Source organism: Sciurus carolinensis, chromosome 8 (assembly GCF_902686445.1).
Source record: "Sciurus carolinensis chromosome 8, mSciCar1.2, whole genome shotgun sequence".
Classification (NCBI taxonomy): Eukaryota; Metazoa; Chordata; class Mammalia; order Rodentia; family Sciuridae; genus Sciurus; species Sciurus carolinensis.
This window is the reverse complement of record NC_062220.1, coordinates 25,727,297-25,742,542: the sequence shown is the minus strand read 5'-3', so window position 1 is coordinate 25,742,542 and position 15,246 is coordinate 25,727,297. Positions and strand designations below refer to the sequence as shown.

At 44.0% G+C, this 15,246-nt stretch overlaps 1 protein-coding gene across 1 annotated transcript in view; it reads left to right on the top strand.

The window, feature by feature from the left end:
* Positions 1-15,246, top strand: part of Snd1 (staphylococcal nuclease and tudor domain containing 1) — a 415,000-nt gene that overhangs the window by 307,647 nt on the left and 92,107 nt on the right. The window contains exon 16 of the mRNA XM_047560726.1: positions 12,369-12,478. Coding sequence (XP_047416682.1) covers positions 12,369-12,478 — 110 coding nt within the window. The remainder of the gene's footprint in view (positions 1-12,368; positions 12,479-15,246) is intronic.

The window sequence follows — 15,246 nt, the reverse complement described above, 5'->3', positions numbered from 1 at the left end:
TGGTGTCACAGCTCAAATCCTGGTACTTTGGTGCCTTGTTGCCACACCGTGACAGGGGTTTAAAAGCCTTAATAAGTGTGCACACCATGCCTTCCCCACATGCAGACCACAGTAGTGACTGAAATAGTCATTGCTGCAATCTCGCATCAGTGGACAGTAAAGGATGCAGAGAGCCTTTCTTTCCCTAGTTCTCCCAAATGGGAAATAATCACTTTGCTAGAACAGTCTTTCCCTGAATTCCGAGAAGTGGATTCTAGGCAGTACTTTGGATTTGCTGTTCTTTTTTATCCCTGAGAGTCGGTGAATGAGAGAAGGAAATGAATAGACTGCTTGTCACAACACCACCAGGGTCTCCACAGTGCCTGGGGCTGCTGCTGAAAGACAGAGAATGGAAATGGGCTGAAACGGGGGCCAGGGAGGCAGGAAGGCTCCGAGAGGACCAGGCTTCACCTCCCCCGTCTCTGGCGGGCTTCCCTTTCCCTCAGCCTGGGGGTTCCTCCTGCACTAATGGAGCTGGCTCTGTCGCTGCAGCATCCTGCCGGGGGTAAAAGTCCAACTGCCTGGTCAAAGGGAGAGAGGACTGATAAGCAGTCTATACACACACATACACTGATTCTTCCGGAGAGCAGCACATGTCTCTGCCTAAGCTCCTGGAAGCTGGCTCTCAGCAGTGCAGAAGAAGGGATGCTCCCCACTGCACCCCCCACACTCCCTTCAGACTTCATTAATGCTAGAAAGGTATTTCCAGTTTGAAGACTCCCTTCATATTAGATAGGTTTACAGAAGAAAAAGAAGAATAGTAGGAAATCAGCACTCTTGTCTTGTGAGGACCTTGGGAATAGTTAGCCCAGAGAAAATAAGACATGATGAGAAGAAATAGATGTGTGTCTTCAAATATTTGAAGGACTGTCAGATGTGTAATGGATGTTTTATGTGGTCCCATGGAATTGCATCAGATCTTAAGGACCTGGAATGTCAGATTGTTGAGTTCTGATTTTATCTGGTAAGTATAGGAAACTACTCAAGGGTTTTGAGAAAAACATGTGCTTTTAGGAAGATTATTCTGGTAGCTGTACATATGAAGAATCAGATTAGGGGGAAACAGAGGGCAGGCAGTCACGGAGATCAGAAGATTCTTAGCCAGATGGGACAATCTGAAGAAGCAGAAGAATGAGAGCAAAAACTATGGAGACAAAATTAGTGAGTATTGGGATGTGGCAGTCATTGGGTCATGTGGGTAGAGTAGGGAAGACTCAAAGAGGAGTGACATTTTCAGCTTGGAAAGATGGTAGTGCTAGAGCCAGAAGAGGAAACTCTGGAGGAAGAAGAAAGGAAGTTTTGTCTACATAATTTGAGGTGTTGGTGGGACACTCAGTGGAAGACTCTGTTAGACATTTTGAAATGGGATCTAAAGCTGAGGATAGTTCAGGATTGCATGCCTGTGCGTTCCACATGGTCACCATGGTGGAGAAGGTGAGAATGGATGGGCCTACTGTGGGATAGTGGCCAAGGTGCAAAGAAGGGCTCAGGATGTGACTGAGGGCGATAGCAGGAGACAAACCATGAGACAGAGAGAGAGAGGACCACAGCAGAGAGGAACTAAGGGAGGAAAGAGCCTCACTCCAGGGTTGGTGCTGTGCCCATCTTGTAGGCCATCTGAGTTTCAGTGATAGAAAGATAGCCTGAGCAAAGACTTCTGACTAGAGATGTGGCAGGGGAAGGATATCATGAGGGAGTAGGGGAAGCAGTTACTGTGAGGAGCAAAGAGTGGCAAGTCTGGCATTTTGAAGATCGGAGCTGGGAGTGCATGTTTTGAGTGCAGAAGTCTGAGTGACAAGAACAGGGAAAGGACCATCATAGAACAAGGCCAAGGAGAGAAGGGTGGAGAGCACATACCTGCACTCAGTGGCCTCTGCCTCAGTTTCCCTTGAGCCATGGTTCCTTCCTTTACCTTCTAGACTGTTTGACCACGAGGGTTTTTAGGTCTTTGTTAGTGCTGTGATTTAAGGGATTCTAAGCTCTTGCCTGTCCTGACGTTCTCATTCTGGGGAGTTGAACTCTCTGCCCTGCCTGAGTTGTTTTTAGACCAGCACACATAAGAGTGGGAGTTGGCAAACTTTCTACAAGGGATCAGACTAATAAATAATGTAGTCTTTGGGGGCCTTATGGTCTCCGTCACAACTACTCAACTTTGAGTGTGGCGGTCTCCCAATAAAGCTTCATCTGTGACACTGGTATCTGAATCTCAGGCCATTTTCTTAGGCATGAAATATTCTTTTGTTTTTTTTTTTTCAACCAATCAAAAATGTGAGAATCATTCTTGGTTCATGTGTTGTTCAAAAACAGTGGGCAGACTTATTCCTCAGGATGCTATCTGCTGCTTTAGAGTGTAATAACTAAAGAAAACAGAAAAAGAATGCCATTCTTTACCTACAACCCTGAATCCAAGCAGTTTATCAGAACAAGGTGTATCCCGTGTTCATGATCTGCCTGTGCTCTTGGAAATTCCTTTATTTCTTTATTTTTCTGCTTTCCCCCTCTTCCGTCTCTTTCTTCTCTTTCTTTGTCCTTTATCCTCCCCTCATCCGCACTTTAAAGTAAAGTTAGTTTAAAAAAAAAAAGTGGTAAAGGGCTCTAACTCAGCTTCTCAGCTCTCAGGCTTTTTATTCATTCTCTCGATTCATGGCTCTTACTATTCCTGACGCTCCTAACTTTTCTTCAAGCTGAGGATACCAATTTCTAGACATTTGGAATTTACTTGCCCTAGGAGGAGGAGCCCAGAGCAATATTCTTTGAGTGAAAGCTCAAGAAAGGCAATAGTTTGGAAGTACAACTCATCTCAAACCATTTTGTTCAAATAACACAACACAGCTTGGTTTGGAAAAAGTCACTCTAAATTTATGCAAGTAAGTAGCTTTTACATTTGGCTGCCAGGTGTGTGCCAGAATACCTTCTGGAAGCCTGTACTTGCAAGATCCATGTGGGTATTTTCTGTGACTTTCTCCTCACCCTGAAGCTAATCTCTATAGAAGCCTGGACAGTAGATTCAAATTTTTCTCTTTATTCATTAATATGGAATAAAAAAGACCAAGATGAGGAACCCTTTGGTGCCAGAAATGAAAAAGAGAAAAAAAAAAAAAAAAAAGTCTAAGTTCTGTTTGGTTCAAAGATAAAGTTCCATGTTTAAAATAAGTCAGAAAAAGCAAAGTTGAGGTTCTCATAGAAACCAACTCCCCCTCCTTACTCTTATTGGTGCTTGTTAGGTGCTGTCTCCACAAAGCGTCTGTGTTACATAAAAGCCTGAGCCCTGTAGGCACCTTCCCGTCATTTGAAAGGCCACTGTGGCCCTAGCTTTTGACCTCAGACTCTGTTTTCTGTTTGTTAATGAAGACACAAGACTCTGATTTGATGTGGAAAATGAAAAGAAACCCAAGGGAACACATATTGGGAGGGCACCAGTGTATCCGTGCCCAGTTGTTCTCTTCTGCCACTAGTTGACAGTGACATGGTCACAAATACTACTTGCAGCAAACCCCCAAAAGAAGCATGTATTTCGGGAAGCCAACAGCCTGCCACCTCCAGTCCCCCAACACAGTCCCAGAGACAGCCTAACTGGTTGCTTGTGGCCACATTCTCAGAATGCCACAGGAAGGGGAAAACCTTGTTAATCAATAAGCGTTTTTTCTCTCTTTAAAAATCATTGCTTTCAAATCGTGCTCAGCAATGGGGAGAATTATAAAAGGTTATTCCACAGCTGTCCTGATTGTAACTTGCTATACCAGTGCTATCTGTAAAAGCTTTTCTCCCTTTTGGGAGTGATTCTTTGGTGTCTAAAGCTAACATAAATCAAGTTTGGTGAAGCCAGTTCTGCATACTGCCTGACTAGATTGAGCAAGAAATCTAGTGCGAGGCCCTCAAACCACCCCTCCCTGCCTCTTCTGCTCACTGTGATCAGCATTTGGCGTTTAACACATACTTGCCTTAAAGTCCTGAGAATCAGTGTTAGTAGAATTCCACATTAACTCTCCAAGTGTTAACTCTTATGCATACAGAACTCAGGATAGAAATTGTTTTCTTAACAGGTTTGTTGTATCTGTTTCTGCTACATTTCCTCCTCTCTGGCATTCGTGTAACAAGCAATTATTGAGCATCTACTGTGTGCCCAAACTGGTATATCTCTTATTGCAAATAACTGCAGAATGGGGATCTGTTAATAGGCTAGCAGTGTCTATTATGACTTGTGTCAGAAACTGAGAGCTTGTTTAACAGCCAAGAACTGCACTTCCTTTCTGTGGATGCCTCCCTTCCATCTCCCTTCCTTTCTTCAAAGGGAGTTCTCACTGCATTGTAAAGACTTAGTCTTATTGTTCCTATACCCAATTAACTTTAGTCCCTGGTCTTTCAACAAATGCATCAAACATTACAAAATCAGAACAACCTAATAACCGTCTATCCTAAAGAACCATGAACTAAATACAGCTTCATTCTTAGCTCCTGCCCAGTTCTGGCTCCCTTGACTACTATTACCTGAGATGTTTGATCCCTTTAATTAGGATTCCTTCATTCTTCTTTTATCCCTTTATTCTGATCATTGAAGAAGCTTTAGCAGTGGCATGTTCCAAAATTGGCCCACAAGATGCTACCTCCCCTGAGGAAACAAAGTAGAGATTTAGAGAACAAGGGAGAGAATAAAGAATTTGAGGCAATGCTAAATCCTTATTTTATTTCTGAACCTTTTAATATAAATTGAGGCCTTATACCATGTAGAGCTAACTTGTAGGACCCAACCAGTCTGCCATTTCCCTTTCTGTCTGGACCATTTTGGGGACATGAAAATGTAAATGCTAAGTGAGATGACTTGCAGATATTGGTTGCCATCTGACTCCTGGACAGCACTTGGAAGTTAAGACCCCCAAATTGCTGTAACACCTATGAGCAAGAACTAAGAGCAAGCTTTTATTGCATGAGATGTGTTATAGTTCTGAGAACCAACAACTTGAATTGATTTGACTGTGTGTATATATTTAAGTGATAACCACCACATTACTTAAAAAGAAACATATTGCCTACCTTTCTTTGTCTTTTACGTTGATGGTTGAGTTATTTTTCTTGATGCTTAAGAAGGGAAGAGCTATCTATACTGTTATCACCAAGAATGTTTGAAATGGTCTTGAACAGACTTAGAAGTACTGCTTCTCTTAACCCAAATACACAGTTTAAGTGTAAGGCTTTCTCTGTAGTGAACTTTTTCTTTTTTACTTTTGTTTGTTGGTGGGGAGAAAGGTAGCAAGGAAGGTACAGACATGGAACTAATTGAATCTGGGGGTAAAAACTCTGCTGAGAGCCTGTGGATTATAAATTGAGTAGCTGCGGCAGTAGGATCTCAGGCAAAGGTATTGGAGTGCAGTCAGTGTGACAGGAAGCTTATTTTGGTGTTTTTTTTCTGTGCCTTGTCTTGTCCTTGACAATTACTCCAGGGGACTAGAGAGGGAGAGGTGTCCGTAGTTTCCCATCTGGAAAACTTCTCAGCATTCCTGCCTAGGGTCCTAGAGACTAGGGATGAAGATGACCCAGTAGATGAGACAGTCTGGTCTCAGGTCCCATCGCAGCTGTCTGTCCCTCATGTCTACACTCAGCCCCCCTTTTTCTGCTAGCCAGGTATGTTGCTAGTAGATAAAGCCTGTTTTTGTTCTAAAAGTCCCACCAGAACCACTATTTCTCCTATGTGGTTTGATCAATAAAACTTGTGGTAAAATTTCAGGGAGCAGTTTTTAAAGCAGAGATTTTTAGATTTAAATACTATTAAAGAGGTCTTTGACTAAATATAGAAAATAAAGTCATAACTCATTGGTCTGGGCCAATTTCACTGTAAGAGGAGGAGTGAATATTGTGATTGACCACCTTTCCCCTTTAGGAGAGAATGACAATATTTTCATTGCCATCAGGGAACTTATTTATAACCCAGTAGTCATCCCCACACTGTTTTTCCAATATTTTGTCCAGATTTTCTTTCCCCTAATAATTACACCCCCAGCTTCAGGCTAAGCATTTTCCCTCCTTTCTTGTGTTTACACCTTTCAAATATTTGCAGATTGTTATCGTGTCACCCTCTTAGTCACCACTCAGCCAAGCTGTACAGATTTAGCACCTTTTATCTTCCCTTTAAAGGCAGGCCTCCCCGCCCCTGAGTCATTTTCCCCTGCTCTCTTTAAGTGTGCTCCAGTTTTCTGCACTTCCATGTGGCCGTGTAGCCTCCTACTGCTAATCATAGGTCATACGTGGGAATTGTTTTCCTCTTCTCTTATATTGGAAAGCTAACTATCTCTCCTGTGCCCCAGCCACAGTTCTCCCAGATGTTGAAGCTCAGCCTTGATGGCTTCATCTCTGGGTTTAAACTGCATTTTCCAGATATGCCAGACTAAAGACCAGTGGGGTACATAGGTGTAGCTATGCTGTTTCTCATCCTTCAGGTATTATGTAACCATGGGGAAGGGGGATGTGTGTACTTAAGGATTCCATAGGTCCCTCTCCTGGATTGCTCTAAACCTCTTTTAGGGTCTATGACCCTACCCAGTCAAAGTACTTTTCACTAAAGTTCATTCATTCAGTACATACTGAGGATCTGCAGTGTCTCTGTGTGCTAGACATTGTGTTGGATGTAGGAAAGAATAGAATCTGAATATGACACAGTACCCGCCCTCAGAAGCAATTTCTGTTTTAGTTTGAGTTTTATTTCAGTTGAAAATACAAGAGTCTCACAGACCAGCTCATGATGGCAGTGAGGGGAGAGAGCAGGTTTAGCAGAACATCCTTGAAAATAACAGGATTCTAAGTCCTGGAACCTAGAGTGTGACTTTGGGTCTGAGCAGGTCCAGGGGTTCCCCATTGTTAATGCAGACTAGTCCCCACTGCTCACTGCCTCCTTCCTCTGGCTCCTGAATGGACTTCTGTTTTACACACTGTCCCATTCCAATTCCAGAAAGAGAATCATGTTGGTTCACCTGGTAGCTACCATTTGTGTTTGGACAGAGTTGTTTTTCTTTTCTTTTCTGGTGCTGGGGATGGAACCTTGGACTTCACACATGCTGGACAAGCCCTCTACCTTTGAGCTACATCCTCGGCCCCGGAGTTTTTCCTTCTTGCCTGCCTGACCACAGATTGGCTTTCTTGGAATCTGATGTAGTGGTACCTCTCCTTCCCCTCCCTGCTATTCCCCACCTTCTACTCCTATTTCCTATTCCAGGCTGTGGAGAGAGAAGAGAACAGAGGCCACTGTCATGAGCTGGGAAACATAGTTGCCCAAGGCTGTCTCCTAGCAAGGGATGTGGCATGATGGGCCCCATGATTGACTCATCCACTGCGTTCTGCCTACAGTCTCCCAGAGGGGCATGCATCTGCCCAGCATAATCCAATTATCTATCACATGTTAACACTATGCAGCCTATAGGCCAAATGGCAAATTTAGTCACTGCTAATATACCTTATACAATGGGAGAAGGAAATAGTCTTTTCTAGCAGGTAATTGATCTTCATGAGCATGAAGTGTGCTCTCCCACCTTCCAACATGTGCCTAGCCCAGAGTAGACAAGTGTTAGTGAAATGGAGGGAGGAAAGGCCTGGTGAGCTGTGGAGTTCTTAGATGTCCTTGGTGGGCAGAAGGCAGGTTTTGCTGTCCCCATGCCTTTCCCTCTTGATGTCTACCACAGTAGGGAGATCACATGGACATGCAGTAAATATCACTTACTAATCCTTCAAACTGGCTTTTGTTCCCACTAGTTTTGTTTCCTTCTGCTAATGTCCAGCCTTTTGTTTGCTGGACTAAGTGCCATTGGGAGGCTGTCACTTCTGGCCAGGGCAGATTTACCATACTTTCCCTTGGCTCCTACTGCCTAATAGAGGATACACTGAGTCCTGAGGCTTAATTATCATAAAACTCAACATACAGTGTAAAATATTCAGTGCAATACATAACCTTCACATCGCCGTCAATAGAATCTCTTATATAGCCATTATCTTGTCATTAACAAAAATTTGTTCTTCTTGTTCCAAAGCTGACTGGCCAAAGTGTTTGTGTTAATTGACCTAGTTAGTCAATGTCTCTAAGTGTATAATTTTTTTTAATAGAATGATTACTCCTTAGTCCAGCATTTTAAGTTTGAAAGGAGGCACCCTGTACTCCATGAATCAGGCATTGGGTGAGGAATCTCAAAAGGGCATGATCAAAATTGTAGGGTTTTATGGGCCGGTGAGCCTCTGTAGATTCTTCATTTTATAGACAAGAGACTGTGAGCCTGGAGAAGTTGGATGGTTTGTCAGTGGCGGAGCAGAAACCAGAACCACAGCTCACTGACGCTAGTACTGAAGCTTCTGTCCTTAAGTCCAACAGAAATCAGGCAAAATGCTCTTTATTTTTTGTTCCAAGTGATCTTGATCAACCATTCATACTCTGGAAAGCTTAGGAAAAGTGTGGAAAGTAATGAGATTTTACCTATAGGCTGATGTGTCTTTAGGGTTTTAATGAGGTTGGGGAGCCATATGTAACTGGAGGGAGAGCGTGTGTCACCTGCTTCTTCTGTCTTTGCCTTTGTGGAACTGGGCTAAGTAGGCCCATGGGTTCTCTCTTCATTGTGTCACAGCACATGATAGGAAAGGAAAATGCTCAAGAATACTAGGATTTAGATATAGTTTTTCCTTTTTTCATTAAAACAAAATATTTGTGTTTCTCGAATAGTATCAATGTCAAGGGCAAGCCAGGCACTTACTATGTGCCCGTGGCGTTGGAAGCGCAGCTGAGTCCACGTGCCCTTGTCAGCAGGCAGCACCACAATGGCTGTGTTATCAGAAAAGGTAGGTATTGGTGGTAATGTGCAGGATCCAGAATTACAGGCACTGCCTCACCTGGCTAGGGAGGCTTCTGGGACTCTGGTGAGACCTCCCTTCATATTTTCAGTCTGAGGCCCCTATGGCTGAGGAGCCATCAGTCACTGCCCACCCACCCAACCCAGCTACAGAAGCCTTGGGTTTGCTGTGTGAGAACCCAATATTTCCTTCTATCTGTTTTATCATTTTTGGACAAAGTCCATTCTATTAGTGAGAAAGTGGCCCAGTAAGGACAGCAGCCTAGCAGTACGGGCCTTGTCTGAGTGAAGGTGCAACTGTCTCGCTGGCCTTGCATGGTCTCCTCTGTGTCGGTGGACAGTGTGTTCTTTACCCTATCTCTTGATCCCTTAGGAAACAAGCAAATCAGGAGCTTGATAAACCCTCCGGTCTTCACACCTCATTCTCTGCCAGTGTTTCTCCAACTGTTTATTGTATACCACTCAGAGTCTTAAATCAATTCATGTCATAGCCATATTGATTTTTTCTTTAATGATATGGAGCAGAAGAGAGACTATCTCATGTAACATATTTAGTCAAGATTAACCATCGCCTTGTGGATACTTTATACATATGGTGTATGTGCCCATATGTTAATGTATATGTGGGTCATAGTTAAAAGTCCGAAAAACCTTCATCTATACTGTCCTTTATATGTGGATATAACTTGGCTCAACAAATTTCTAACACTCACGCATTCAGATGTAAAATCCTTCCTGTTCTCCTGGCTCAAACTTTGAATCTTGGTCTGATAATAGTTTCCCCTGCCCCCCTCCACCAGCAGCTCCCTGTCTGATGTCCTGTCTAGGACCCCCTTATCCTTCAGCAAGGGATTACTGCAGAGGAGACAGGTCAAAGAGAAATTCCTTTCCCTTTTCTTGCCCATATGTCTAACAGGAATTGATTCAAATGGATGTTTACTTATTTCCACTTTAAAAAGGGCAGAGAAACAGCCTGCTTCAGCTGACAAACGGAGCCCAGCTGCTGGGTGTGGAGAAGCAATGTTAACAAAGGCCCTCCTTTCCTCTCCATCCACACAGAGTGCTGTGGTTTGGTTTCCACAGACCCAAAGGACCCTCTCGTGAAAATGTTTTGAATGCATTTCTGCTTGATTTGTTTAACTCCCTGGGCCAAGTGAGCCATCATGTTTTCTCAGCTTAATCACTTGGTGGTTCTCAGGATTCAGAGAATGCTGCTAGAATCTCTGCAGCTTGACCAGGTTCTAGCTATTTTAGAATACCAAAAAGTGACAGAGGAGTTGAGTAGGTACTCAGCCTGCGAAGCTCTGAAGTCTTTGGTTACCCTCCTAGTGAAAGTTCTCTCCCTCGGGTTCCTACTGCCCCCTACCTTGCTGATCCCAACTCTAGTCCCAGTGCATAGCAGCTCCATCCCACAGTACCCCAGCTCTGCTGCAAGGGTCAGAAAAAAGAGTGAATGCTTGCTTTTTGCATTGTTCTTGTTTCTGCAGCAAGGCTTTATGTATGGGTATGTGGCAAAATAGTTCAACAGAATCATTTATTTTTCCCTCTGGCAGTTCTGCTCTTGCTTAGTTTGCAGATATAAGATGAAAAGTGGTGTTGACCATTGGTGTTGTTAAAAACGTGGGCTATCTTTCATTCCATTTTACTCTAGCCTTGTCTCTCCCTTCAGGGTTAATTTCAGACTCTGTGGCTCCTGAGTTTCTTGCCTACTTGTACAAAAATAAGTTCCACCTTCCTGCAGCCTGGTATACTGAAATGCAAGGAACGAGACAGCCTTGGTGAACTTCTCAACCATGTGATGCTTGGGTAGGACCTTCAGCTTTCCCATCTTTGCAAAGGTGGGAGCGTGGTCACTGCTACCCGCTCTTGCTGCTCCCCTGTGGCATTCTCTCTCTTACTACTGCCCTCCCCACTATGGTAGCCTTGAGCTATTCTATTTGTGAGGCCTGGAGGTTCAGAAGGAAAGTTCTATTCTTCATCTGCTGAGAACCTAAGATGTAGACTAGTACTTTTCTTCTAGGCTTTCTGATCTTGAATCTATACCCTGGCCACAAACATGAGCAGCCACCTAGGTTTACCCATAAGCAAGTGTACCTTCTGTCCCAGCAGTGGCAGGATCTCTTCTCCCCAGAGTGCCTGTTTGCAGTAGCCTAAATACCCTGCTTCTGGTCTCCCCAGGTCAAGTGTCTTGGGTTGTTTGTGGGTAAGCACTCCTCGTTCTGTGCTATTGCAGCAGGAGGGACCGCCATTCGGACACATGTACACTAAATGTATCCTCTCTCTAATTTTCATCATTTTCTTTTTCTGTGTCTCTAGCCCAGTTCAGCTTTTTGCTTTATAATTACAGCTGTAGTATGAATTATTTTGAAATATTTTTAAGTCTTACCCAGATATCAAAATGTAACATATTTCATGATCTGTCACAGACAACCACTGTTAGTGATAAATGTATTTTCAAAGTGAGTGATTTAATCAAAGAAAGAAAAGACAGTCCATGTTAGTTAATGAGTACTTACTTTGTGGAAAAAAAAAAAAAAGGAAAAAATACTGTCACTGGATACAAACAAATATAAAAAATAGGTTTCTTAGCCTCAGGAATCTTAGAGGCCGGTTAGAGGGTCAAAGAGGACTTTAAGATTTTGAGCATGGAGATTGCTAAGAGCAATGATGACTATGTTAATAATAGCTAAAATGTATTGAATCTTTGCATGTGTCAGGCATTGTTCTGACATTTTTACATACATAATCTGTTTTACATTGATAATCTGTCCTAGTGCATACCTTGTGAAGTAGACGTTATTGTATCTCTTACAAATTGGGAAACTGAGACTTTATTCATCAGTTTGGCCTTCCTGAAGCCAGTAGGTAACAGAGGTAGGGTGTGAACCCAAGTCTCACTGACTTGTAGGCACCTTCATCAGTATTCTGATTTTTTTTCTGTCTCACATTCTGACTGAAAGCCTGATGGTACTAGGGTCCAAAATATGACCAAAGGACAGAGGGGGGAAGCTTATTTGAAGAGGACAATCACACTGAATTAACACTTTAGAACTTGATGTAAAAGACAATAAGGAGAAAATTCTAGAGTCTGCTGCTGTGGCTCTGGGAGGCACAGTGACTGGCAGTGTCACTTTGGCAAGAGAGCTTTTAATATAATTGATGGCTGAAGCTAAGGACCCATAGGGAGTGAGGGGTTCAAGTCTTGGGGCATGCGGTGTGCTTCCTGCCCACTTCCTTGGACTGCTCCTTTCCCCAGGTTCTCTTGATAATTCCCACATGCCCTGGCTGAGAGCCCTTCTCCATCCTGGCTGCTGTCACAGTCGTGGGTTTTCCCACCTGTAAGAACTACACCCCTCCTCCCACTTCTGTCTACCTCGATGTTAGTGTCAGATCAGATGGAATGTGTACCTAGCACCTGCCATGTTGGAGGCCTCAGGGGACTGTCCTTGCTGGGCAGCAAGCCTAGTGAGGACCCTTTTCATCATAGATTGTCCTTTTCTCCTGACATAGGCATCGAATGCCCCAGAGGAGCCCGAAACCTCCCAGGCTTGGTGCAGGAAGGAGAGCCATTCAGCGAGGAAGCCACACTCTTCACCAAGGAGCTGGTGCTGCAGCGAGAGGTAGGACTTCTCCCAGTTGCTTCTTATGTGGGAGCAACAGGAAAATCGGGTTCCCTTGGTCTGATGTTTTTTACCAAGTCAGAGATGAGTGGCCACTTTTTCCACTGTCCAGCCTTGCACATCCATGAGCAGCTCTTGAATCTGCGCACATCTTATTTCCTTGAGCCCTGCATCATTGACCAGCCACTCCCAAATGGCACCTCTCTACTGGTGGCCTGGGCTGTGTGGTGAACACCATGCCAGCCAGCCAGGATCCTAATGCAGAGTGCCTCCGGCTTTGCAGTCCTCCTCCTTGGCGAATTAGCTTGAGCTGCCTGCCTCCAGCTGGATTTAGAAGCTTGACTAACCCTGTCAGGGGCCAATTTTCTTTGAACATTTATTTGTATCTTTGAGTAATTGCATTTTCTGTAGCGGGTTTCTGACTTAATTTAATTGTATTTCTGTTTCTGCCTGTTGGGCTGGCTCTTGCAGGCAGGAGTCAGCCTCTCGGCTGCTGTGGGGCCCTTCTACCTGCTCATACTGCTCTAGACTTTGTCAACAGATCCATCTTCTTTCCAGGATTAGGCCAGCTGTTCATCTTGCTATGTGGTCACCAGAAAAGAGCAGTGGGGAAGGGCCAGGCTCACTCTTGAGATTTGGGGTCTGCCTTTGTCTCTATTACTTTTACAGTCAGGTCTATCGGATCCCTCCAGCTTTCATGCAGTATCATAATATGCACAGAACTGCATGCAGTGTGGTCCTAGAGGATTTCTCTCTCGTGGATCTCAGATCCTGGGAGCAGATGCATTTGGCATCTTTAGGATGTTCAGTAATACAAAAACCTGTGTAGAAGTTTTGGCATCTTGTTTTGACTTGAATCACCAGCAAAGCAAACACATTAGGTGGGAGAGGTCTGGGAGGCTCGCCTAAGTGTGCTGTCAGGCTCCCCTGCCCTTCAGAGAAGCACCACTTGGACTTTCAACCAAGCGGTATTCTTGCTGTTGGTTGCCACCTCTTTGGGATTACTGTAGCACGTGCCTTCTTATTTTGTTAAAGAAACAAATTCCTAATTCTCAATTCAGGAGATCTGGTTCCATTTACCAACCATCAACTGCAACTACTTGGTGTCATTGGAGCTGCTTTATTGCTATCTGTACAGAGGTTGAGGTACTTAATGTATCATCAGTTTACATTGCTGTCTGTTTTGTTTTTGTTGAGATGTATTTCCACATGTGAAGCAAAATCCTTGATGTTGACATGCCTACGTGTCCCCACCCCCTCGTCTTCCATCTCTATGGTGTAACTTGAATTTTTATCAATTAAAGACAGCTCCCTGCTACAGAAGTGTTTCAAGACTTCACTCTAGTTGTGTATCAGAACATGGTACAGTTTTCTAAATGACCCAGAGATTACGTGGAAGGGACCAGTCATGTAGAGTTTCTCTCTTCCTTTTTTGGCCTTTGGATATTGAACTCTAGAGAGTAGCTGTTGGAAAAAGCAGGGGAGTCCATTTGAGTTCACGACTGGAAGACACCGCAGAGGAAGTAAGACTAGATGCTTGCTTGCTTCCTGTGCTTTAGCTAGAGGGAAGGAACCTTTGGTTGGGTTGCCTAAGACATTTGTTGGATGTGTTCTCAATTAACTACAGAAATCAAATTACTCACTAGAGTCATATTCCTGTTTTTTCTCATCTCCCAAAATTTCTTTCCCTTTCTTTTTCAACTCTCATTCTCCCAGCCACTTTCCTTCCTGATCTTATTTCTGACCCTTTGGTGTGATATCCAGAAGGACAGGGGTCAAAGAGAATACTGACCTCTTAAAAGGAATGAGTGGCCCAATGCTCTTCTACTCTCGCGTAGTTACTGTGACCTTACCTCTGTTTGTGTAGTATTCATATTTACCAAGGAGAAAGTTGAAGTTCTTTGATGCCTCTGGCATATGAGTTTGCAGATTCTTATTTGAATCCAAAGTTGATATTTATCTTTCTCGATTGTAGTAACCCAGTCTTTCATAGCCACGTGGCGAGGGTCTCTTGGTAAAGAACCTTGCTGCATTTCTTTGTTGCTTATGTGACGACTTGGGCAATCTGCTTTGAAGGATTGTCAGCCAGAGGAGATATGAGTATGACCTAAGCTATGAATGAGACAAGATGTTGAGTAGAGGAAGCAGTTGTGGGCATCTTCCTTCCTTCATAGGTTGAATGAAAACACTGTTTTTCAGCAGTGTCAGAGTGAAGAGGGGTTTTGTTGTGTAACAACTTTATTTCATATCAACCTCAGTAGCACCTTCACCTTTATTCTGTAACTCATCTTGGGGAATGGTTTTCTTTGCTCTCCCCCCAACCCCCACCCCCAACAAGGTTTTGGCAAAGAAGGGAAGTCTGATGCACCAAGTCTGGACACTAAGACCCTTCCTGCCCTCGGAAGAAAGGGCTGTGTAAGTGCCAGGGAGGCAACGTGTGGGCTCACAGCCTTCACCCCAGATTGCCTTACCTGCAGTACAGCCTCCATTGTGTTCTCTGTTTCCCTCCAAGAACTCTGTGGAGTCAAGCTGCTGCTGGGTGGCCACAGTTGAACTGGTTTTCTGTGCCTTGTACCGACCCCCTTGGTAATCAAGCATGACCAGGTGTTCTGAAGGTGCGACTGTCCTTGGCCCTGCCCCATCTTTTCCCTTGAATTTGCTAAACATTTGTTGATATTGTCTTATTTTTGGCCAGGATTTCTTCCCACTACGTGCTTTTCCCCAGTTATTGTTCATCTGCATTACAGGAAAGGAGACTCCCCCAGAGG